The sequence below is a fragment of the Dermacentor variabilis genome, chromosome 7 (assembly GCF_050947875.1).
Source record: "Dermacentor variabilis isolate Ectoservices chromosome 7, ASM5094787v1, whole genome shotgun sequence".
NCBI lineage: Eukaryota > Metazoa > Arthropoda > Arachnida > Ixodida > Ixodidae > Dermacentor > Dermacentor variabilis.
This window is the reverse complement of record NC_134574.1, coordinates 86,196,281-86,220,735: the sequence shown is the minus strand read 5'-3', so window position 1 is coordinate 86,220,735 and position 24,455 is coordinate 86,196,281. Positions and strand designations below refer to the sequence as shown.

Below are 24,455 nucleotides of genomic sequence, written 5' to 3'. Positions count from 1 at the left end.
TTCCGATGAAGGGAAACGACCGTTTGCCACTGGGATTCTTGATTGTGGAGCTGCTCCGAGAGGACGGGAGACGGCCCGGGCAAGGCCTCGTCAGGCAGGGGTCTCGGGTGACTCTCGGATATAACTTCTGTGGTTTCAGTGTCGGTGGGTTGATGGGAAATGGTGCCTGGGCTTCCCGCGATCGTAGCATTCCGGGCTGGGTCGCCCCCACAGCTCACCGTCGACACGGTGGCTGCTTGCGGGTCTCCGAGCTCCCGCGCGCCAGCGTTCGGCGTTAGGGCAAACCGTATACCGTCGGCGTGGCCGTACGAATAGGGGTCTCGTTGGTCTTAAAAACTGCTGCTCACCGAAGTTTGGTTCCGCTGAGTCCCCCTGATGTTCACAAAGATATTCCGCTGATTTCAGTGGTACCAGAAGATTTTGGGCGCTTGGAAAACTCGAAATCACGGAGCCGATAGATAGTATAGCCACTAGATAGATAGGTAGTCGCCACTGGAAAGTGTATGAAGTACTCTGAGAATGCCAACGCATAAATAATTCGTGTCCCTCAAGACAATAGTAAGTCTGCTTTACAAAATTGAGATGCCGTACTCCTCATTTAACATTTACATGAAAATAATGGGGTTTACGTGCCAAAACCATGATCTGATTAGGAGGCACGCTATAGCGGGTGTCTCAAGATAAATTAGGACTATCTGGAGTTCTTTAACGTGCACCTTAATCTAAGTACACTGGTGTTTTTTTTACATTTCGCCCCCATCGATGTGCCGCCGCCGCGGCCGGGATTTGGTCCCGCGACGTCGTGCTTAGCAGCGCAGCGCCAAACCCGCTAAGTAGGCAAGTACGGTAAAGTTTACTCTAGGCGCCGATATTCTATACAAAGTTCTTAGAAGTATCATTTCGACAATTTTGATTATCGTTAACTACGCCAACCACTCCTGTCTTTAGGGGCGTTTTCACTGGTACTCAGCCACATGGATGCTTTTCTCGCGATTTACTATATTATTAGGGACGCAAAATCATTACCTTTGTGAATTCCTGAATTTCTCAATCACCGGTATTATTTCATTTCTTGATGGTAAATTATTTGACCTCAATATTGCTAACAATTTTTTTTATTTCTAACTTTTTTAACCCACGCTCTGCTAGAAAAATGTTATTTTTGTTATAATCTTAGTAAGCACATGTGCGATCGCCTGCTTTTTGGCCAGTCCCTTGTAGTGGGTATGAGCCAGCCTTTAGACGCACGAAGAAGAACAAAAACAACAACGGTTTGGGAAGTGCGCCGTCGAAAGGGTTATGTACTTCCAGCAGTATTCCTCGGCTCCGCCAGCCGCACTTCCAGCAAACGCGGCCGGAAACTTCCCTGGCCAGCCTTTCCCAATCGCCGCACCTGGCGGCCCGCCGTACGTCCAACAGCCGCAGCTCGTCGAATCTCGTCCAGAGTTGGCTCAGCCCGCCGCTCCTGACGCTGTGTACCCAGAACCAGTGCAGCACATCGACAGCCCGTATCCCCTGGCGGCTCAGCGCGTCCTCAGTACTTATCCCCAGCCACCACCACAGCCAACCCTGGGAACCGTGGGCATCGATCCTGGCCAAGGATCCTATGCTCCGGTTGCACTCGGCGCACCGGTGCCGCAGCTGGCCCCGGCGTACACTGGCGCGGTGGACCTCCAAGCCGAGCCATGGGGTGCCGGCCTGGCCGCCGGTAAGGCTTCGAAACTGAATTCCGTTGTTGCGTTTTACGTGCAAAAACCACAATCTGATCACGAGACACGCCGTAGCGGGGGACTGTAGGTTAATGTCGACTACCTGGGCTTCTTTAGCGTGCATACACCTGTTGCACGCACACGAGCATTTTGGCAGACCGCCCCCTTCGGAATGCGGCCGAGATCAAATCCGCGACCTCGTTCACAGCAGCACAACGGCATAGCCACTGAGCTACACCGCAGTGGGTCACCGGTAAGGTTTTTATTCCTGACGATTGAGACATGTTAAAGGAGGATTGGAACGAGCTCGGCAGGCGCTTGTCAACTCATGACGGACTTCGCGATATCGAAAAGAAGAGTATGTAATCAGTGTATCTGGTCAGCACTAACCGATATGAACATCTTGAAGGGGCAGCGCAAGACGACAAAGACAAAAAGCAGAAAACACGCAGGACAGCGCTGAACTCACAACTAACTTTACTAGAAAGTACACACAAGCTTAAGCGCTACAACCTACACCCGCGTGCACTCTCGTCGATGGCGCCATTATCAGTGCACAGACAAACAGCAATACCCTGTAATCTAATGCACTATGAAGCGGTTTAAAAATGCAAGTTCACTGTCATGCAAATTTAATGAAGGCATGCTTACACAACGCTTCATGCTTCAATTAATGTTTAATACTTCTGCCGCGATGCGATGTGCCATGTGAGGCAATGACAATGCCAACCTTTTCGGAGGTTATGAATAATGGCGCACAACGCTTCAAGGAGACACGTTTCGCTGTGTGTTCAGTGTATACTACGCAGACAGACAGTGGTGCTCACAAGGCCACAATTAACTCCAACTTCCCTTTGTAGTGTTGCACTAAACGCTGAAGAATTCAAACATTCGCTGTAAACGTCACCTCCAATTATCGCCAATCAACGGAAACAGCACAGAAAGCTTCGATTACATCGATTTCCACAGTGCATGAGAGCCGCATAATTTTGTCCACGTGTCTCTGCGCTACGATTTAACACTTCTCTGCCCACTGGGAAAACAACTACCTTTTTAAAGACAAAGTCTTTCTTAGCGGGTTACCACCACGTTTCCGTATCGGGTACGCTCTTAGCCATATATCGTGGGCCAATCCCGGAGATAGTGCAGCCTTGAAATATGAGCCTATATGCGCTACTGGGACTACTGGGCGACCTGATATATATATATATATATATATATATATATATATATATATATATATATATATATATATATATGGAATTGTTCGGTGGGAGGATTCGAACAGCAAACCCGATTCTCTATTACACCACCGGCGCATCCGCCATGAGGTGGCATAGAATATCCTTAAGCATTTACCACGTGCAAGCCAGCGCGTTGAGGCGCGTGTAACAATTTGTTGCAATATCAATTATATGGACACTTGATGTGACCTTTCGCCGTCAACGATAATCACGCGTAAAAATATTGATTTGTTGAATTTTAATACGTTTTCTGCTGAACATTACTCACATTAACTGCGCGCTTTCTCATTGAGTCGAATTTGAACGCCAGGTGGCGTGATATGTCTAGACGTGTTCGCGTTCGAATCGCGCAGACTGGTGCGCAGAAGCCGCTGCAAGCTAAGACCTCAGGTTAGGCAGCTTTGCGTGCTGAAACGAATTGCAACCCCAGCTACAGGTAGACCCTGCCAGCTTGTGCCGTCGTTTTCTCACACGTAGCCCGTCGGTGCGGAATTTCTGCAGTGAAGCATCGTGCATATCACACCGGGAAAACATGGCTCCGCGTTTTTAGTACTCAGAACCCCTAGCCGAGAAGCTTATGTGAAACTCTAATCGCACTGAAGCAAGGAGGACCATTCAGCGGTCCACACACAGGAACAACGTGCCGCTACGTGTTTGGCGCACGCTAGAGCTCGACGCCAGAGGCGCCCTGACGTGGGGCTGCGAGAACATGAGGGGCCGAGGGTTGAGCGACTACGTCGACAAAACCCCGCGGTTCAAAAGGGTGAAGCAGACGCACACATCCTGCCCGCCGTGAGCCCGCCGCAGTGCGCGAATGCGACGTCGCCAACGCAAGGTGACAACGCCGACAGGACCCTGTAGTTCTGGCCGATTCTGCTCGCGGCCATCGAGTTCCTTCTGTCCATGCGTGTCTGCGCACGTGACGGCACGCGTGTTTACTTGGCCAGTACGCGTTTACTGCAATTCATACTGCCACCAAAGCTACGAGCTTTGCTTCGGGTCATATTCTAGCATGTAGCTATCGCATTCATTGTTTAGCCCTTGTGACGAAACTGATTTTTTTTAATCAGTAAATCAATAACGTTGTCCAAAGGCCGGATTCGAACAGAGGACGTCTTGCACAGAAGCCGGATACTGTAACCATTACGCCACCAACACTTTTCTCACATAACGGCGTGCCTCATAATTAGGTCGTGGTCCGACACGTTGAGTCCTGGAGGTTATTTAGAATAATTAACACCTTACCATACGTCAAAATAGGGGCCAATCTCGAAGATAGTACAGCAAAAGAATCTGAGTGCGATGCTCCATGCTATACTCCCCCCACGTGAGGAGTGACGCGATAAAGGGCGGTGCGCAGTGACTCCGCCCCTATCTCGTCCCCAACTCACTCGGGAAGACATTGTCTTTCATTGACTTTCAACTGCAGGTTGACTAGCATTGCAACTTAACTTTATATTATGCAGAGTAGAAGTGCGTTTAGTAGTACTGTTTTGCTGGTCAGCATATACAAATGTTATACTATATATGCTCCTTTGCTAGTACTTGCATACGGTGCAAGGTCCATCTATACAGTGCACAAATATGCTTCCTATATAGGCCCAAAAATGTAACCGCCTAGATACGGACTGACCCATCAATAGACAGCAGCTGCCCCGCGATACTAGGGAGGGCAGGCAAAGAAACCTTCTCTTAAAGGAAACGCAAAGATGCTTGGGCGGCAGGCTGAAGCATTACCTCGTCATGCTGTTTGCATCGGAGTGCATGTATATAGAGCCACACCTTCACGTGATATCTATCTGGCAAATATGACTTCACGGACCCGTTTCGATTAACATCGAATGTAAGAATAACAACATTTGGCGTCCTTTCTTTCAATGTTTTAAGCAAACATTTCGTTGCCTCTTTCGATTGCAACCTTTTGTTGCATCTCAGATACTGTTTCTCTATAAAACGTTGAAATAATTTCAGGCATGCGGTTCTTTGAGCCGCGATTTCTTTTGAAACTGAATGGGTATTGAAATATTGAAGACGGGCAGACTGTTTGCCTTTAACATGCCTTTTCGTATTTAGTCGACGTGACTGTGCAGGCAGGCAAACTGATGCTTTCACATCTTTCTTGATTCCTAGAATCCATGACTCCCTACGTGGAGCCGCCTCCCGCCCCTGCCCGGCGCCGTCGAATGGCGTCTCCGCTGGGCCGGACTCCTTCCGATTGGGTGTTCTGCCTCACGGTGACCTTGGTGTTGCTGCTGGCAGTGCTGGTGGCCCTCGCTTACTTCTCGTACCAGAAGTTGCTCGCCATGCGACGTCGAAGGCCACGGCATGGGCTACTGCTAGAGGCGGCTACCAAGTTCTGGCAACCGTTCTAGAAGGCCGCTTTGGCGTCTCTCAGATGCGAACGCCGGGTCGGCCCGACAGGTTTCCGGTGTGTAATATTAAAATTCGAGACGATGACTTCATGTTGTACCCTGTTTTCAGTACCTTAGCTATGCTTTTTCTTTGGACTTTCCCTTGCGTTTGTGACCTTTCCTCCTTGGTGGAATGGGCAAATATGTATTGCTTCTACGAAAGCAGCGAGCTTTATCTTAGTCTTGTGAATGTTGTGTTTGGGATATGAGCATCTCCAGCAAATTTCTTATTATTCATCTTCATTTCTCACGCTTAACTATATATTGAGTTTCCGTTACTCATACTTAATTGTGTTAACGACATTATTGGGCATCTTGTAGCATCACTGGACGTGACAGCCGTTCCGTTCTTAAACATTTTCTTGTTTTACTTCAACCTTTCAAATATTTGTAAGAATGCCTTCACGGATGCATTTAGATCTGACATTGATGCATCAAAGAACAGAGGCTCTGCTGGCTCACGCCGTCGTGAATGGCTGTTATTAGCAGTGGCATAGGGGGGAGGGGAGGGATGGAGGGAGGGAGGCAGAAGTGTGTTCTCTCCCGCCGTTTTATGCCGCAGGTATCCCTCACTGAAATTTCTGTGGAGGATGGGGGGATGCGCCCCTGGTTCTCAGTGACGGCACAAGCACCATCGAGTCAGGTGTCACGGCCGCAGCCGTACAAACTCCTAGCCGACTCCAAGTTAAAGTTGCTCTAACGCGACGTCAGAAGCAAGTTACGAATTACTTGGTAAAAATATCGCGCATAGAAGTGGTTGTCCATTCCAACGACATATAAGCAAGGTAACTTAGAATCCCTTATCGTTAAGCTTAATTCTCTCTCTCTCTCTCTCTCTACACACACACACACACACACACACACACACACACACACACACACACACACACACACACACACACACACACACACACACACACACACACACACACATATATATATATATATATATATATATATATATATATATAGTAGGCAAAGAGGGATTCTTCAGGCTACCTTTCAAACGTAAAGAACTTGAGTGGTTCTACAAGGTAAACAGAACAAGTATTTAATTTCGACAGTTTCGATCGGTGGACCGATCTTCATCAGGGTTTACAAAAAAATGGCAGTTCGGCCCTGGTAGTGAAGACACCAGACCGGGTGTCCGGTCGTTCTTACATACATCAAACCGAGAGGAACAGTTGTGACAGTGATTGATTTTCGGCGCTTTGGCAGATTTACAGCTGCCTTTGGCAGCTATGCAGGGCAAGAGGAAGGCGGAGTCACATGTATGTAGAGCAAGGAGGTCAGTGAGAAAAAAAAAGAAATGAAATAAAGGAAAGAAAGAAAAAGGAAAGAAAAAGAGAAAAGCACACAGGAGGAGGGAGACGTAAGTCGGAGAATGATGGGGGCGGGAAGTAGCGGCAGCTAGGTTCCCGTGCACCCGAGGCAAGGAGGGAGAAAACGGTCGCTCCGCAGCACCAGTGCGTGGTGTTTGGATCTGACTGCTGCTGGTACGATCTGTTGGGAACTCGGCGCTGACGCCCGTGGTTGTACCTGGGTCGCAAGCCCCAAGGGTAGCGTTGGCCTGGCGGCCTGGGGTACAACTGGAAGCATCCGAAGGTCTCGGCAAAGCATGAGTCGACTGGTAACAACGAAACAACTTGTTTATTTTAACATCGCAAAGAGTTGGCGGTCAGGTTTGACCGAAGTAGAGAGACGGGAGAGCACTTCACTCAACAGAAGAAATCGGAGCCCTCCTTTTGGCGTCCGGGGGCAGCTGTTTTTATACTCTCGCAGTTGAGGGCAAGAAGGAACCCCTCAAAAGACGAGCACGTGAATGTACAATGGGCTAATGGTGACGCACACTGTCGTAGCGATGCCGTAGCACCATGTCGAGCACGATCTCGTAGCACCCTGTCGTGGCGCTGCCGGTCGGACACAATGACTGTAATGAGAGGATGGTCCCTGCTTTGGCATCGCCTGTTTCGGGCACAATGACTGGAACGAGATCCCTGCTTTGGCATCGCCTGTTTCGGGCCCAATAACTGGAATGAGATCCCTGCTTTGGCATCGCCTGTTTCGGGCACAATGACTGGAACGAGATCCCTGCTTTGGCATCGCCTGTTTCGGGCCCAATAACTGGAATGAGATCCCTGCTTTGGCATCGCCTGTTTCGGGCACAATGACTGGAATGCGAGGATGATCCCTAGGCGGTCGCATCGCCGCAGTCGCGCCTGGAAACACCTGGCGATGAGTGTTGCGGCGACGACGATCGGGCCAAAATGTCTGCCGCCCCGCCGCAGTCGCGCCGGCAAAACCACGTGTCGCAGGCGAAACGCAACAGACCGCCCCGCCGGGGGAAGGAGATCCCGATGGACAGGGGACTGCATCCGCTGTCCGGAGGGATGTCGCTCGATGATGCTCATAACCGAAGTCGGGCGTCCCTTGACGTTTCTTGAGCGCAGCGCACAGAGAAGGCCTCGTTCTCTCGTTCAGGTTCGTACGGGACACTGCAAAGTGACTTCGGGAGAGTTCACATTTTTGTTCTCGTTCCCGGCAAGCGTTAGAACTACGCTGAAACTCAACCGCTCAGTCAGCAAGCACGGCACAACCCTCACTAAGCCCTGCCAGGCTCTTTCCCCTTTTTATACCACTGCCTAGTTCCTTACAGTAGTCTAGCATCACTCAGAACGCGTCCACAAATTGAAAAATTGCACTAGAAAGCATATCATCACTTTGAAACACTAAACAAAAGCAATATGTTAAAAAAAAAATCCTGCCTCAGGAAGAAAAACATCAGTAACAAACAATTTTGAGGCTGATTCCTACGTTAGGGGCTTCGACTTAAGCCATCGGCGTTACCGTTGAGACTCCCCTTTTTGTAACGCACCTCAAAGGAATATTGTTGTAAAGCGAGGCTCCAGCGCAGGAGGCGGCCATTTTTGGGAGAGATGGTCTGCAGCCATTGGAGAGGGCAGTGATCCGTCTCAATGATAAACCTCGAGCCGGCTAGATAGCATGACAATTTCTGAACGGCCCACACGAGACACGCACACTCTTTCTCGGTGGCGCTATACGCCTGCTCACGACTGGTCAGCTTACGACTAGCATACAGGACGGGGTGTTCTACTTCTCCATTTTCCCGTTGGCACAGTACAACGCCCATGCCTCGCTCACTAGCATCGCACTGAACAATGAACCCTTTTGTATAGTCTGGCGATCGTAGCGCAGGCTGGCTTGTTAGGGCACTCTTTAGGGCGCTAAAAGCTCTTTCCTTTGTCTCGTCCCAGACGACTGTTTGAGGCTCTGTCTTTCTTAGAGCATCCGTCAGGGGAGCCGCGATATCAGAGTACCTAGGGATGTACCTCTGATAGTAGCCGGCGACACCTAAGAACGACCGAATATCGGTCTTGGTGCGCGGTTGCGGAAAGTCTCGCACAGCGGCCACTTTTATTTCAGAGGGGCGGCGACGACCCTGACCAATCACGTGACCGAGGTAGACAACCTCGGCCTGTGCTAACTGGCACTTAGGAGCCTTTACTGTCAAGCCCGCTTCGCGCAGGCGGGTTAGCACTGCCCGCAAGTGTGTCATATGCTCGGACCAGGATGCGGAGAATATCGCTACGTCGTCTAGATACGGTAAAGCGAATTCTTGCTGTCCCCGCAACACTTTATCCATGAGGCTTGAAAAACAGTATGGCGCGTTCTTCAAACCAAAACTCAACACTTTAGGACGGAATGTTCCCATTGGTGAAATGAACGCCGCATACCTACTAGCCTCTTCTGTAAGTGGAACCTGCCAATAACCCCTGACAAGATCTAGGGTGGAAATAAACTGAGCGCTACTAACTTTCTCAAGGCGCTCCTCGATGTTAGGGATCGGATAAATTTGATCCTTAGTGATGGAATTAAGCCTGCGGTAGTCGACGCAAGGACGAGGTTCCTTGCCCGGTACCTCAACTAAAATCAAAGGGGAGGTATAATCACTCTCACCTGCCTCAATAACACCGAGCTGTAGCATTTTCTTTACCTCAGCCTCCATAATATCGCTCTGGCGGGGTGACACCCGATACGCCTTGGATCGTACTGGCTCTGGGGAGGTAAGTTCTATATCATGAGTAAGTACAGAAGTCCTACCAGGCCTCTCAGAGAACAGACCTTGAAACTCTTGTAATAGCTGGTGTAGTTCGGTTTTCTGCTCAGGCGACAGCGGTGCTTTACTGATAAGGTCACCAATGACTTGACCGGTGTCTTCCCTGTTCGTCACTGAGCCTAGTCCCGGAAGCTCGACTGGAAGCTCTTCAGGAACGTTTATCATCATGCACACCACTGCTTCCCGTTGTCTATAAGGTTTGAGCAGATTACAGTGGTAAACTTGCTGTGCTTTCCGCTTTCCTGGCAGACTTACCACGTAGTTAACGTCCGACAGTTTCTGAACAATTCGCGCTGGGCCCTCCCACTGCACGTCTAGTTTGTTGTTTAGCGATGTGCGCAATATCATGACCTCATCGCCAACCTCAAAACGACGGGCCCTGGCTGTCCGATCATAATAAACCTTGGCCCTCTGCTGGGCCTTTGTCATTGCTTCACCTGACAACTCCTGTGCTCTTCTTAAGCGTTCGAGGAGCTTAAGTACGTACTCCACCACGACTGGGTCGTCGCCCCTACCTTCCCATGATTCTCGAAGCATGCGAAGCGGAGATCGAAGCGAGCGACCGTACACCAGTTCAGCTGGCGAAAACCCCGTAGCCGCATGCGGCGCGGTCCTTAAAGCAAACATCGCCCCAGGCAGACACAGCTCCCAGTCAGTTTGATGTTCAAAACACAAGGCTCTCAACACGCGCTTCATGACGGAGTGGAGCTTCTCAACGGAATTCGACTGTGGGTGGTACACTGAGCTGTGTAACAGCTTTACCCCACACCTTTCGAGAAAAGTTGTCGTCAAAGCGCTAGTAAAGACTGTGCCCTGATCTGATTGAATTTCTGCAGGAAAACCAACTCGCGCAAATATGGACAGTAGTGCATTAACTATCTCAACTGAGCTGAGTTCTTTAAGCGGCACTGCCTCAGGGAACTTTGTCGCTGGGCAGATCACAGTCAAAATATGTCTGTACCCCGTGGCTGTTACCGGCAGAGGTCCCACAGTATCAATAACGAGCCGTCTAAAAGGCTCCGTAATGATAGGTACCAATTTCAACGGCGCCCTCGATTTGTCCCCTGGTTTGCCCACCCGCTGACAAGTGTCACATGTCCTCACGAAATGGTCTGCGTCCCGAAAACACCCTGGCCAATAGTACTCTTGCAAGAGACGGTCCTTAGTTTTCTTAACTCCTAGGTGTCCGGACCACGAACCCCCGTGTGACAAGCGCAACAGATCCTGACGATAGCATTGAGGCACGACCAGCTGATCGAACTCCACTCCTCTGCGGTCTAGATACTTCCGGTACAGGACTCCACCCCTTTCCACAAAACGCGCAGTTTTCCTGGCGATACCTTCTTTGACATTGCAGCGCACGTTTTCCAGGCTGCCATCCTTTTTTTGGTCGGCTATCAAAGCCGACCGGCTGACTTTTAGCAACCTATCAAGTCCGTCTGACGTAGGCGCGATGAGCAAATCAGTAGATAGCTCTTCTAACTTTCCCGTGTCGGGCATTTCCTCTCCAGTATCTGGCGCCTTTAACGTTACAGACTCAAGTTTATTCAGTTCGGGCGTGCTCGGAATATCAGCTTGCTGCGCCTCTGACCCTTTTTCGTTGTTTGATAACGTCGGCCCCGCAACTACCGCCTTTGCAGCGAGCTCCCGAACCTTCGATCTGGTTAAGGCCTGAACACTAGCTTCACCAAACAAAAGCCCCTTCTCGCGCAGGAGGTGATCGGACCTGTTTGAAAATAGGTACGGGTACTGGGGTGGCAGCATAGATGACACTGCCGCCTCTGTCTCAAGCGCTCCGAAAGGTCCTTCAATAAGCACTTTTGCTACCGGCAGACACACGCTATGAGCTTCCACGGCTTGCTTGATCCATGCGCACTCGCCCGTGAACATATGGGGTTCTACGTAAGATGGGTGAACTACATCCATCGTAGCTGCGGAATCGCGAAGCACCCGGCACTCTTTCCCGTTCACGAGGAGGTCTCGCATGTAAGGCTCGAGAAGCTTCATGTTCTCGTCAGTGCTGCCTAATGAAAAAAACACAACTTTTGGTGTTGTTTCCGGACACTGCGCCGAAAAGTGACCCGGCTTCTGGCACGTATAACAAACGCCCGCTCGCCTCATCTCGAACCGCTTTCTGCGTTCGGCTTCGGCTGCCGCCGTCTCTTTACGTTTGGTCGGACTGCTTTCACTTGCATCCTCACTACGCGTGTTCCCCTTTGCTCTCATGGGTGTGAACTTCGGCCTCTCAAACTTCGAGCCAAATTCACCCTTTTGACCGTCCTTAGCTCCGCGAGCTCGACGCGTCACAAACTCCTCGGCTAGCTCAGCGGCTTTAGCCACCGTACAAACGTCTGGCCTATCCAAGACCCAGTATCGCACGTTCTCCGGTAACCGACTATAAAACTGTTCTAGCCCGAAACACTGCAGAACTTTATCGTGGTCACCAAACGCTTTCTCTTCTTTGAGCCACTCCTGCATGTTCGACATAAGCCTATACGCAAACTCTGTATATGACTCACTTCTGCCTTTCTCATTTTCCCGAAACTTCCGACGGAACGCCTCCGCAGACAGCCGGTACTTTTTTAGAAGACTCGATTTCACTGTGTCGAAATCCTCTGCCTCCTCTCTATCCAAGCGAGCGACTACGTCGGCCGCCTCGCCGGGTAACAAAGTGAGCAAGCGCTGTGGCCACGTTTCCCGAGAGAACCCCTGCTTCTCGCACGTTCGCTCAAAGTTAACCAGGAACAAACCAATGTCCTCTCCAAGCTTAAACGGCCGCATCAGGTCCGTCATTTTGAACAATACGCGTTCTCCTGCACCGTGTGCCTGACTTCCATTACGAGCGCGTTCCATCTCTACCTCGAGACGCTTCATTTCCAAAGCGTGTTCGCGCTCTTCTTTTCTCTCTTGTTGCTCTCGCTCTTTCTGTTCTTTACGTTCACGCTCTTCTTTTTCTTTCTGTTCTTTACGTTCACGCTCTTCTTTTTCTTTCTGTTCTTTAAGTTCGCGCTCCTGTCTTTTTGACCTCTCCTCAATAGTCTCAAGGCATTCCGACAGCTCGTCATCCTCAGCCTCTAACTCAAGAATAGCCTTTAGCAGTTCAGGTTTTCTTAGTTTGTCTGAGACATCCAGACCCAACTCTCTTGCAAGCTCCAACAATTTCGGTTTGCGCAACGACTTCAAATCCATGGCTGCTCTGAATGCTGCTTTCTCTACTGCTTATTATTGTCTTGCCGCAAACTAACCCGGCAGCAACGACAACCACAATTACCAGCTCTGTTTCTAACACTAACAAAAGCCTGGCAAAGCTCAGAAGAAGAAAGTCCCGCACTCACCAAACCTCGCAGGCAGGAATTCCGCGCAGTCGTTCCGCTGCAGGCAACCAGTCGTCACACAGGGCTCGTTGCACTGCTCCCGGATCGTCGTTGAGCTGCTCAGCATCCAGTCAACTGCATCTCTTTGCTGCTGGCCTCCGTTGTCGCGATCTCGCCGCTGGCAGATAGTTGTTTGAAGTCGTAGGCGATCTCACCGCTGGCAACCAGATGTTTGGATCTGACTGCTGCTGGTACGATCTGTTGGGAACTCGGCGCTGACGCCCGTGGTTGTACCTGGGTCGCAAGCCCCAAGGGTAGCGTTGGCCTGGCGGCCTGGGGTACAACTGGAAGCATCCGAAGGTCTCGGCAAAGCATGAGTCGACTGGTAACAACGAAACAACTTGTTTATTTTAACATCGCAAAGAGTTGGCGGTCAGGTTTGACCGAAGTAGAGAGACGGGAGAGCACTTCACTCAACAGAAGAAATCGGAGCCCTCCTTTTGGCGTCCGGGGGCAGCTGTTTTTATACTCTCGCAGTTGAGGGCAAGAAGGAACCCCTCAAAAGACGAGCACGTGAATGTACAATGGGCTAATGGTGACGCACACTGTCGTAGCGATGCCGTAGCACCATGTCGAGCACGATCTCGTAGCACCCTGTCGTGGCGCTGCCGGTCGGACACAATGACTGTAATGAGAGGATGGTCCCTGCTTTGGCATCGCCTGTTTCGGGCACAATGACTGGAACGAGATCCCTGCTTTGGCATCGCCTGTTTCGGGCCCAATAACTGGAATGAGATCCCTGCTTTGGCATCGCCTGTTTCGGGCACAATGACTGGAACGAGATCCCTGCTTTGGCATCGCCTGTTTCGGGCCCAATAACTGGAATGAGATCCCTGCTTTGGCATCGCCTGTTTCGGGCACAATGACTGGAATGCGAGGATGATCCCTAGGCGGTCGCATCGCCGCAGTCGCGCCTGGAAACACCTGGCGATGAGTGTTGCGGCGACGACGATCGGGCCAAAATGTCTGCCGCCCCGCCGCAGTCGCGCCGGCAAAACCACGTGTCGCAGGCGAAACGCAACAGTGGGCTACCGTTGTAGCGAGAGAGAAGGCAAGTTGAATCGGGTGGCGGGGGGCACAATAGAGAAGGGGCCCAGAAGGAAGACAGAAGAGCGGCAACTTGTGGAAAGAAACACAGTGTCATAGTACACATATACAAGGCACGGCCCGTTCCGGCAACTCTGTGGTCCAGCTACGGTGCGAAAAAAATATAGTTCTCAAAAAGAATATATGCGTGGGATTCCAAAGCAAGTGCGCCCCTAGGCTTAGATTTAGGGAGCCGAGTTAAATAGCCTCCTTGCGGTCCAGTTTTTGAACGTTTAACAGACAACTGACATCAAGTCAGCTCGTGCGTATTTCAAGAAGGGCAATAGGTCACTCAGAATGAGCACTTCAGTGGCAGGGTCCAGGAAACTGAATTTATTGGTTTTCCGCTGCGGAGGGGTGAGCAAGCAGTGAATAGCCAGCGTCTCAATTTTAGAGTACAGAACATGTATTCGCGTTTCCCATGCACTTTTACGGCATATCCCGGAGGCACGTCAGCCGCCCCGGACTCTCATTAATTCCTTTAGTGTACGTTCCAAATTTATGGATGAAAAAAGATTCTCTCTGCTCGCGTGCACGGGTGTGTTGGAAACCAGATTGCAAGAGCACGTGCAAATTCCCCCCGCCACCCGATTCAACTTGCCCTTTCTCCCGCTACAACGGCAGCCCACGCACTGGTGCTGCGGAGCGACCGTTTTCTCCCTCCTTGCCTCGGATGCACGGGAACCTAGCTGCCGCTACTTCCCTCCGATAAGCGAGCGAGTGAAACCCCAACCAGACGTACGCGGTGGGACGCGTCCGCACGCGCCGCGCTCACTCGGCGTCGCGACCCGCCCGGCGGAGGAAGAGGGCGCGCACCCAAACGATGCACGAGTTGCCGCGCGTAGCCGCGCGTCTCGTCGCGGCGGCGCAGTATTGCTAGATTGCCATGTTCAAGGCAGTCTAGCCTTCGCTTAACGGCCACGTTAAGCAATGTGTTACATATTGCAAGAAAACACAATAATTTTAGCTTAAAATTTGTGTTTATATTTCAGAAACATATTTTACGACTCCTTGTGGGTCATTCCGCTCAACTGCGACCTAATATGAGTATTGTGAGCCCGGCGACACCTGCAGCAGCATCGGCATAGCATCACAAGGTACTGAAGCAGCTTGCCCGGGCTTGCCTGAACGTCGCGCGAAGAGTCGTTCCGGAAGTGACGTTGGCTTGCCGTGGTCATGTGAGGTGCGTCATGCTACTGACGCGAGCGGCAGCTTCCGGCGCGGGCGCAAAAATCCTAGCGGTTGTAGGTCTCCACGCCGCCGCGCGCCGACATGCGATGCAGCCTCCGCGCCTGACGCTGTACGCACTCAGACGCGGTGCGGCGCGTGCGGCCGCGTACGTCTGGTTGGGGCTTAACGCGACCCGGATGCGTGCCCTCTCCTGCGGTGCGTGAGCCAGGGCTAGGTGGCTTTGGGCAGGGGGGTCAGGCGAGGGAGGAGGGGCGTTGTTCTCCGGCAGCTGCTAGGGTGCCTCGATGTCCTCCTCGCCTATTGCTCGTTACCGAGTGGAGACAACCGCGGCGTCTGCTACGGCGTTGGCCATGTGAATCGCGGACGCCGTAGAGACGCCTTTGGTGGAACTCGCAGGGACGCGTTGCCGGCGCTCATGTGTCTTGGGTGCGGTTCGGCAATACTTTACTGGGCTTCCCCCAGCTCCGCTAGTCTCTGGCGTTTGCGATAGCAGAGCCACGCATAATTTTTAAAGGGAAGCTTTTTTTTTGCCTCTTCCTTCGACTTTCCCACTGCTGCTGCTGCTGTGGGCTGCTGCGGCTGCTGCTATAGCGCCTGCCACGTCAGGACGTAGTTGACACGCACAAGACTAACGGTGGCCACGTCGGGACGTGGTCGAGACGTGGCAATGCAAAAAAAAAGACAAACGAAAGGCATGCGCTGTTGGTGTTTTGTATCATGACATTTATTTATGAGCTGTCATTTTCAAAATTTCGAGGAATAACTTTGTAAAGAATCTAAAGGTTCAAGCAGACGTACGCGTTCCAATGCGTCCGCACACGCCGCGCTGACTCGACGTCGCGTGGCGGCCGACGGAGGAAGAGGGCGCGCACCCAAACGATGCACGAGTTGCCGCGCGTAGCCGCGCGTCTCGTCGCGGCGGCGCAGTGTTGCTAGCTTGCCATGTTCAAGGCAGTCTAGCCTTCGCTTAACGGCCTCGTTAAGCAATGTGTTACATATTAGACAGTTTTAGTTTAGCGTCAGCAACTACAGCGTACGCTATACGCTATAATATAGCGTACGCTAAGCAGCGCACGTTTTCTACAATTTTAGTTGACCGGCGATATCTTCGAATCTCAGAGGCCATATGCCGTTGTTGCGGCTATTTCGCGCCATTAGCGACAGGTGGCGTTGACATCTCGAACGTTTCTTTCGTTAGGCTTCGACTCGTTCGAAACGAGAAGCGATCTCGAAAACACCACGAGGTTATCCATAATACTCTGTCATCGAAGCGGCCTGAGACTAAGCGAAAGCCGTTTACACAGTCATTTGCTACGAACGAAGTGCATTTTACAAAAGCAACGCCAAATTCAATTCGAAGCGGGCAGCCGGGACCGCCGCCATGTTTCCCGCAAGCTTGCCTGAACGTCGCGCGAAGAGTCGTTCCGGAAGTGACGTTGGCTTGCCGTGGTCATGTGAGGTGTGTCATGCTACTGACGCGAGCGGCAGCTTCCGGCGCGGGCGCAAAAATTCTAGCGGTTGTAGGTCTCCACGCCGCCGCGCGCCGACACGCGAAACAGCCTCCGCGCCTGACGCCGTACGCGCCCATGCGTGGTGCGGCGCGTGCGGGCGCATTGGAACGCGTACGTCTGGTTGAGCCTTAAGACTACGCATGCCCCATTTGGAGACCTGCACTGTTGTGGTTCAGAATGATTGTTGTGACGCCCGCGGCGTCGACACCAGATTTGCTGCCACACGGGGCCCGCCAACGCTATCGCGTTAGTACACGACAGCAGCGTGGCACAAAGACCGTCAGAAAAGCTCGTGTCAAGATTTACGCCGCGTCGCATCTGCACACCGCCCTCTGGACGCTGTAACTATAGGCGTGACCCCTCACAAATGCTGCGCAGGAGCTGCCGCGCTTGTCTCCGTGCTCACCCGCAACAGCAGCGACAGTAGAGAGAGGAGGTGGGGAGAATTTTAGCGAGGGAATAGAGAGAGAGAGAGAGAGGAGGCAGTCTTGTGCGCTACAACGCTACAACCCAGAATGGCCCCGAAGCGTGCACACTAGGGCCGACGACACGAAGGCTCGCATAAAGCGTCGAGCGGAGCAGGCAAGGTAACATTTCACATCCCGTCACAGCTATGGTATGCCGTCGATATATTACGGCCTGATAACGTCAATGAAAGCAAACAGCAGGCAAAGCTTCGCCTACATCGATTTCTACAGCAACCGCGAACAGCCTAGACAGGAGGACGCAGAGAAAATAGCGCTGAGACGCGAATTAGAGCTATCACGCTCTAGGCAGAAAGAGCTAGAACGCCAAATAGCAGAGCTAACGAAGGCAGTGCGAGACCTTAGGTCGAACAGCTCTCCGCAGCCACAGACCGTACAAACCCAAGCCCCATGGCAAGCAGGCAACGAGGATTTCGCCACGTTTAAAGCAGAGATTCAGCAAATGATGCAGCAGATGATGCAGCAACAGCAGCAACAAATGCAGCAAGTGCAATTACAAGTCACAGAGCTCCGGAGCCGCATCCGCAAGCAGAAGTTTACCGAGAACATTAGAGAGAAGGCCAACCACCGCCCCGCGCTGGCATCCCTCGCCGACACATCCGCAAACAACACCGAGGCTTAAACATGGCCAGTACAACTTTAAGCAAGCAAGAAACCTTAGATATATGGCAATGGAACTGCAGAGGCTACCGTAAGAAGCAGGGCCTCCTCCAACAATACATTCACACACAACAAACACCGCCCGACATTATATCGCTTCAAGAGACGGGCACGACACCAACACTCGCAGGATACACGTGTTACGAGACTCAAGAGAAAGGAAGAACGGCAACCCTAGTCAGCAAGGCACTCATCGCCATAAGCCACGACAGGATAGCCGACACCGACGTAGAGCACGTGATTGTAGAAATTATACCAAAGAAGAAAAGAAAGAGGGGCAGTATATTTATTGTAAATGCATACAGCCCCCCGAAACAGAGGAAGGCAAAATTCTACGAGCTTTTCTATGGCGCACGCAAACTAGCGAAAGACAGCACGCTAATCATCCTAGGAGACTTTAACGCCATGGACAAAAGCTGGGGATACCAAACAGCAAACCCAAAAGGCAAAACGCTAGCGGAGGCAGCAGAGAACACCGACTGCAACCTTCTCACAGACCCAGACACTCCAACCAGAATCGGAAACAGCGTTAGTACCGACACCTGCCCCGACCTCACGTTCATACGAGGAGCGGAACAAGCAGTGTGGGAGAACCTGTTAGAGAACCTGGGTAGTGACCACTACATACTCAAGACGCAAGTAACTTCGGACAGGCTAAGGCGTCAGCTGGGATCGGCAAAAATTACGGACTGGAGCGCTTTTCGAGACGCATGCGATAGGAATCTCGCCGAGAACGGGATCCAATCGATAGAAGAGTGGGGGAAAATGCTCATTGAAAAACAGCGCAAGTACACCAAAGAAATCGCGCGAAAGACGCAGACGCCCGAGGTAGACGCCAGACTACTCAAGCTGTGGGAAGCTAGACGCGGGCTCACCAAGAGGTGGAAGAAACAAAAATACAACAGGAAGCTAAAGATCGCAGAAGTCACAGCGAAAGCAGAGAAGTACGCGGCGCAATTGGCAAGGCAAAATTGGCAGCAATTCAGCGACTCCCTCAACGGAACTTTGAACACAGCGAGGACGTGGCATATCCTCAAGGCTCTCATAGATCCGACCAAGAGCAAGGCAGAAAACAACAAAACCATCTACCGGTTCATCCACCAGTTCGAGGGACCAGACTCGGAACTCCCGGAGAAGGTACGCGTTAAATGCTTCGGGGACACAAACCCAGCAGCTTACGCAGAGCGCTACCGCGGAAGAGAAAACGTTAACCTGGACAGGCCCATCACGCGAGAAGAGGTCTACGCAGCGATTCGAAACACAACCAGAAACACAGCCACGGGTGCAGACAAGATAAATAACGCACTCATCCGCAACCTCAGTGAAGAGTTAGTCGCAGAATTAACCGACTTTCTCAACAAACACTGGGAAGCTGAGACCGTTCCCGAGGAGTGGAAGCATGCGGAGGTAGTGATGATTCCTAAACCGGGCAAGAAACTGCAAATTGAGAACCTCAGACCGATCTCGCTCACATCGTGCCTGGGAAAACTGTACGAACGAGTGGTGACGCTGAGACTACAACAGTACATGGAGGACAACGAACTGTATCCCCACAGCATGTTTGGATTCAGAGCAAAATTATCGACCCAAGACGTACTGCTTCAAATCAAAGAAGAAGTACTCGGGAACGTCCCCAGGAGTGGGGAGAATATAATAATGGCATTGGATATCAAGGGGGCTTTTGACAATGTAAGCCACGAAGCTATCCTCACGGGCATGAACGACCTGAACTGCGGGAGGAGAGTCTACGGCTACGTCAAAGCCTTCCTTTCAAACAGAACGGCAACGATTGGCCTCGGAGGGCTCCGATCAGAGAAGTTCCTTACTCCAAACAAAGGGACGCCTCAAGGGTCAGTCATCTCCCCCACGCTTTTCAACATAGCAATGATTGGCTTGGCAAAACAGTTAAATGAAATCGACGGCATACACCATGCCATGTATGCCGACGACATCACCATCTGGGTTAACACAGGCTCGCTCAGACAGAAAGAAGAGAAGTTACAAGAGGCAGCCACCTGCGTAGAGGACTACGTCAGAGCAAGAGGGCTAGCCTGCTCCACTGAGAAGTCCGAGCTGCTGAGAGTTTGGAGAGGAAAGCAAAACCGCACAGTCCCCACCAGCGACGAGTTAAAGCTCCACGTCTACCTCGAGGGGAAGCCGATACCGGAAAAGACGCTCATCAGAATCCTGGGGATGTGGATGCAGTCAAACCAACGCTGCACCCACACGCTCGCCCTACTCAAGGCATCCACCCTACAAGTGGCCCGCATGATCACGCGCATCTCACACAGACGCCACGGCATGCGAGAGGAGGACACACTCAAGCTGGTCAGAAGCTTGGTCGTCAGCCGAGTGGCATACACCCTTCCATACTACAATCCCATCAAGAGTGAGGTGCAACAGGCGGACGCGATTCTACGCAAAGCCTACAAAACCGCACTCCACCTTCCCCACAACACCTCAACCGAAAAGCTCCTAGCCTTAGGACTACATAACACCTTCGACGAATTGAAAGAGGCGCAACTAGTCTCCCAACAACGCAGACTACAGCAGACCCCATCTGGCAGGGAGCTCCTGAAGAAACTAGGCTGCGCCTATCAACTTCAAGAGATACAGAGGACCGAAACAATTCCAGACGAGTATCGCAACACACTGAAAGTAGCACCCATACCCCGGAACATGGATCCCAACCTACACAAAGCACGCAGAGAAGCGAGGGCTGAATACCTACAAAAGACACTGGCACCCCAAGAAACGACAGTATACATGGACGCATCCACGTACGCCAGAGCAGCGGGGCAGAGCAACAGCAACGCGGTAGCAACGGTGATTGATTCGACCCTACGCGAGATCACCAGCGCATCACTACAAGGCTGTACGATAGTCGAGGCTGAAGAAGCGGCCGTCGCTCTAGCGGCAGCGGAGGGATATCGGTCTAAACGGTCTCTAACAATCCTTACAGACTCGCAAACAGCGTGCTGCAACTACCTACGCGGCAGAATAGGGTACGGAGCGCTCCGCATACTCCGCTCCGGAGACCCCATAACAGAACGACAAACAAAAGAGGAACCAATTAGGCATACGATAGTATGGACGCCGGGACACACGGGAGTGGCAGGGAACCAAGAGGCGGACAGGATAGCTCGAGGGTACACTTATTACCGAGCATCCAACATAGGCGACCTCGAGGAGACCGAACCTGTACCCCAAGACTATTCGGCGATACTAAATTACTACAAGGGCTGCAGAAAGCGGTATCCACCACCGCACAACTCCCTTAGCAGAGAGGACTCTATCGCGTGGAGGCAGCTGCAAACGGGCTCGTACCCGAACCTAAACGTACTCAGCAAAATTTATCCCACACAATACAATGACAAATGCCCCTGGTGCCACGAAACACCCACGCTGTATCACATAACGTGGGCATGCCAGAAGATAGACGTGGTACCCGTTATACCAAACCCGAGTGCGGAGCAATGGGAGGGAGTGCTCTCCAGCGATCGCCAGGTCGACCAAGAAGGTCTGATTCGGCGAGCACAACTGGCAGCAGCATCCAGCGGAGCCCTGGACTAAGGGCAACCGACCGTTGTGCTAGAAGATGGACGATTCCATCTGAAGACCGCAGAAGACCAGTGAATCTAGAGCTGATAAAGTTTTTCACTCACTCACACTCCACAGTGCGTGGGACCTGCACATCTTTTTTCTTCTTTTTACATTTACCGGTTAGGACACTGTGCGTTGGCCACCCGATACGAAGGGGAAGACCACAATTATTATCACCATCATCATTACTGAAGGTTTACAAAAAATGAGGAGAAAAATTTTGCACAATAATAGAAAGGGTTCGCATTGCTGTTCGGAAACTCGAGCTGGCTGCCTGAGGGCAAGGACATGCAGAAGCACTTATAGAATAGGATGAGGCAAGCGTTTACTGCAGTCCGGAGATGATTCAGCGCATCGTCATGAAATGCCAAGATGTTCACTCTACAACAACCGTAGGGAACGTCTATCTTCCAGAAGCACTTAGATTCAAAGCGGAACAAAGCATTCGCTGGTCAGCAGTAGAGATAAGCAAGAGATGTTTAGAGCACGCGCGTTGACACACACACACACACAAAAAAAAAAAAAAACGCCTAGAGACATATTGAATATAGAACGTACAAAGAGAGAGAGAGAGAGAGAGAGGATGTACGTTAAATATAAGCAAAATGCTCGACTGGTGAAGCAGGCTAGGTGACTATATTTCGCCGCTCCGTTTCCAAGGGGATGCTAATAAAGTAATCATTAAGCATCATTATTGTAAATCACCGTGCTTTTCAACAAAAAAATATAATTGTAGAGTTGCCGTGTCGACCGTATATAACTTTCTCGTCCAATACGACCTTGTGGAACTTTCTTTTCTGCTGCCATGCAACAGCCTTTCTTATATACATCATTTTTTTTACCCAAGGCTACACTATAAATAATAAAAGGATCTGTTCCTGTTGGTTCTGATCTATAGGTCTTTCAATTTAGTAACGATCGAGTGCAGTGTACAGTCTTCGCGCCCTAGTCTGCCGCGCCCCAGCACACCTGGCAGTCGTAAACATCAACGAGTTAAAAAAAAAATTTACAACACTCGTTATGATAGTAGTAAGTATTATTGATGAAAGGTAAAAAAATTGCAGCAGCTATAATCACGAAAAAAATTATTTTCATATTTCTCAGTACGCTCTTCACTTAAATGTCGCGTTTCAAGCAATACCTTAAAATTTGCAAAATTATTTTTTGGTAAAAAATTACCTAACCTCACAATAAAATCGGGGAATGCTGTATCGGAAACTCAGCTGCAGCGAGGCCCGTGATGAACATCTTGTGCGTGCTGCTGAGGGTGTGTAGGCACTAAGGCACACAAACAACGTAGCCAAATGTGCGAGTGACATTTATTCACAGAAACATGTTACAAGGTTTAAGGCTTACATGTTTAATGATAAGTACACTTAACTATTATTGATTAGGTTTAATTAGTGGCTTAATTAGGGTTAATTTCTTGCTGCGGCAGCATTAGAGACCTGTTTTATTTCTGCACCAATTTTACGGTATTGCTCGAGTGTATGGTAAAATTTTTGCAGGAACTGTAGTGGCTTTCTGTCTACAATAACTGTATGTTATAGTTACGTGTTGTGGTAACTGTAGTGGCCTTTCTTTCTTTCTGCACCGTCTGTATGGTATTCTTATGGCGGCAACTATAGTGGCCTGCTTTCTTCCCAAACGGACTTTACGGTGTGCCGACGGCATGGCATACTTGTCGCGGCCGACTGTAGTGGCCTACTCTCTTTCCTCACGGACCATATAGCTCCACATGCACCATGTAATATGGCCGACTGTACGGTACACTTTTTGTGGCAGCTGTACTATCTGCTTTCTTTTTGTGCCGAGTGTTGCGGCGACTGTAGGTGTTCTATATGCTTTCCTAAGTAAAACCGAATGAAATCTTTAATTCTGCTGCCTTTCATTCAGGTGGCCTAACAGGTGGCCATAGCAATGGCCATACGGACCTGCCAATGTGACGCGCCGGTCATCGTCGCCACAGACTCGCAGGTAGCTTGTGGCCATTTTCAGGCAGGAAGAATTAGCAAGAGCGCACTCAACGTCATCAAAAAACGAGATATCACTGAAATGTGCATTGTCTGTACCTCGGCACACGAATCCTTGGCGGAAAACCAAGCGGCTCACGCCACCGCCCGAGAACATGTACGCCGGGCAACACCACCAAGACGTTATCTACTGTCAGACCAAGACGACGTGATACAAAGAAAGTACTACAACATTCTAGAACATTACAAGAAGAACAGGAGGGAATATCCGCCGCCACGCATCAAGCTTAACAAAGAAGAAGCCGTCATACTACGCCAACTTCAGATGGGCAATTACCTCCAGGGCACTCTATTACACGCAATCTATCCCTCAACATTTACAAGAGACTGCCAATTCTGCGATACACAAAACACCTTTTCCCCATTGTCTGAGAATGCAAAATATAACCCGCCGACAACGCCTTTCCAAGCAGCAACAGGGGCGCGATCGGAGATATTTTGTTCGATACGCGTTCTGTTCAGTTGCTGCAACGTCACAAAGTTGCAGTATGCAAAATTTGTGACAGCGGGGCGGAGAGAGCAGTCAATCAGGAAGCGGTGACCTCCCCGGAAGTTTACCTCCGTCGTTTGTCGTCTGCTTGCAAACAGTATACTACAATGCCAAATGTTTCTCGTCTTCCAATTGAATGAAATCTTTATCTAAAAAAATGTATTTTTTCTTCTCAAGCCCAAACACGTTTTCAAATAGTAGTACGTGTGACTACTGCAATTTATAACTATTAGGTTCTTTGCGTCGTCCCTAGGTGGTGTCGCGCACAGCGAGAAGGAAAGAGAAAAAAAAACGGCGGGAAGAGTGGCGCACTTTTCAAGAGGCAGCGACAATATCCCAGTGGCTCGCTGGCACCGATGATCTTGTCAATTTCTCTGTACAACCGACGAATTATTTGTTTCGAGAAACAAAAACGACGCCGGAATTCACTTTCTGCCATTTCTTCAAACGCGTTTCGCACCGCCACCCGCTCTCCTCCTTCCTCTAGAAAAGCCAGCGCAACAACCTAAGTTTCCAACGG

The 24,455-nt window shown here is 50.8% G+C and overlaps 1 protein-coding gene across 1 annotated transcript; it reads left to right on the top strand.

Moving 5' to 3' along the window:
* The first annotated feature begins 1,253 nt into the window (after positions 1–1,253).
* LOC142586908 (uncharacterized) lies at positions 1,254–5,397 on the top strand. The gene is made up of 2 exons (XM_075697794.1): positions 1,254–1,708; positions 5,084–5,397. Exons 1-2 carry the CDS (start codon positions 1,300–1,302, stop codon positions 5,323–5,325), a joined length of 651 nt encoding a protein of 216 aa, XP_075553909.1. The 5' UTR covers positions 1,254–1,299; the 3' UTR covers positions 5,326–5,397.
* The last annotated feature ends 19,058 nt before the right edge of the window (positions 5,398–24,455 follow it).

Bases quoted from the DNA above. Each gene is read 5' to 3' on its own strand.
- LOC142586908 (XM_075697794.1), top strand. From the start codon at position 1,300: ATGTACTTCCAGCAGTATTCCTCGGCTCCGCCAGCCGCACTTCCAGCA. The intron at 1,709-5,083 runs GTAAGGCTTCGA...CTTGATTCCTAG, and splicing joins GGGTGCCGGCCTGGCCGCCG to AATCCATGACTCCCTACGTG.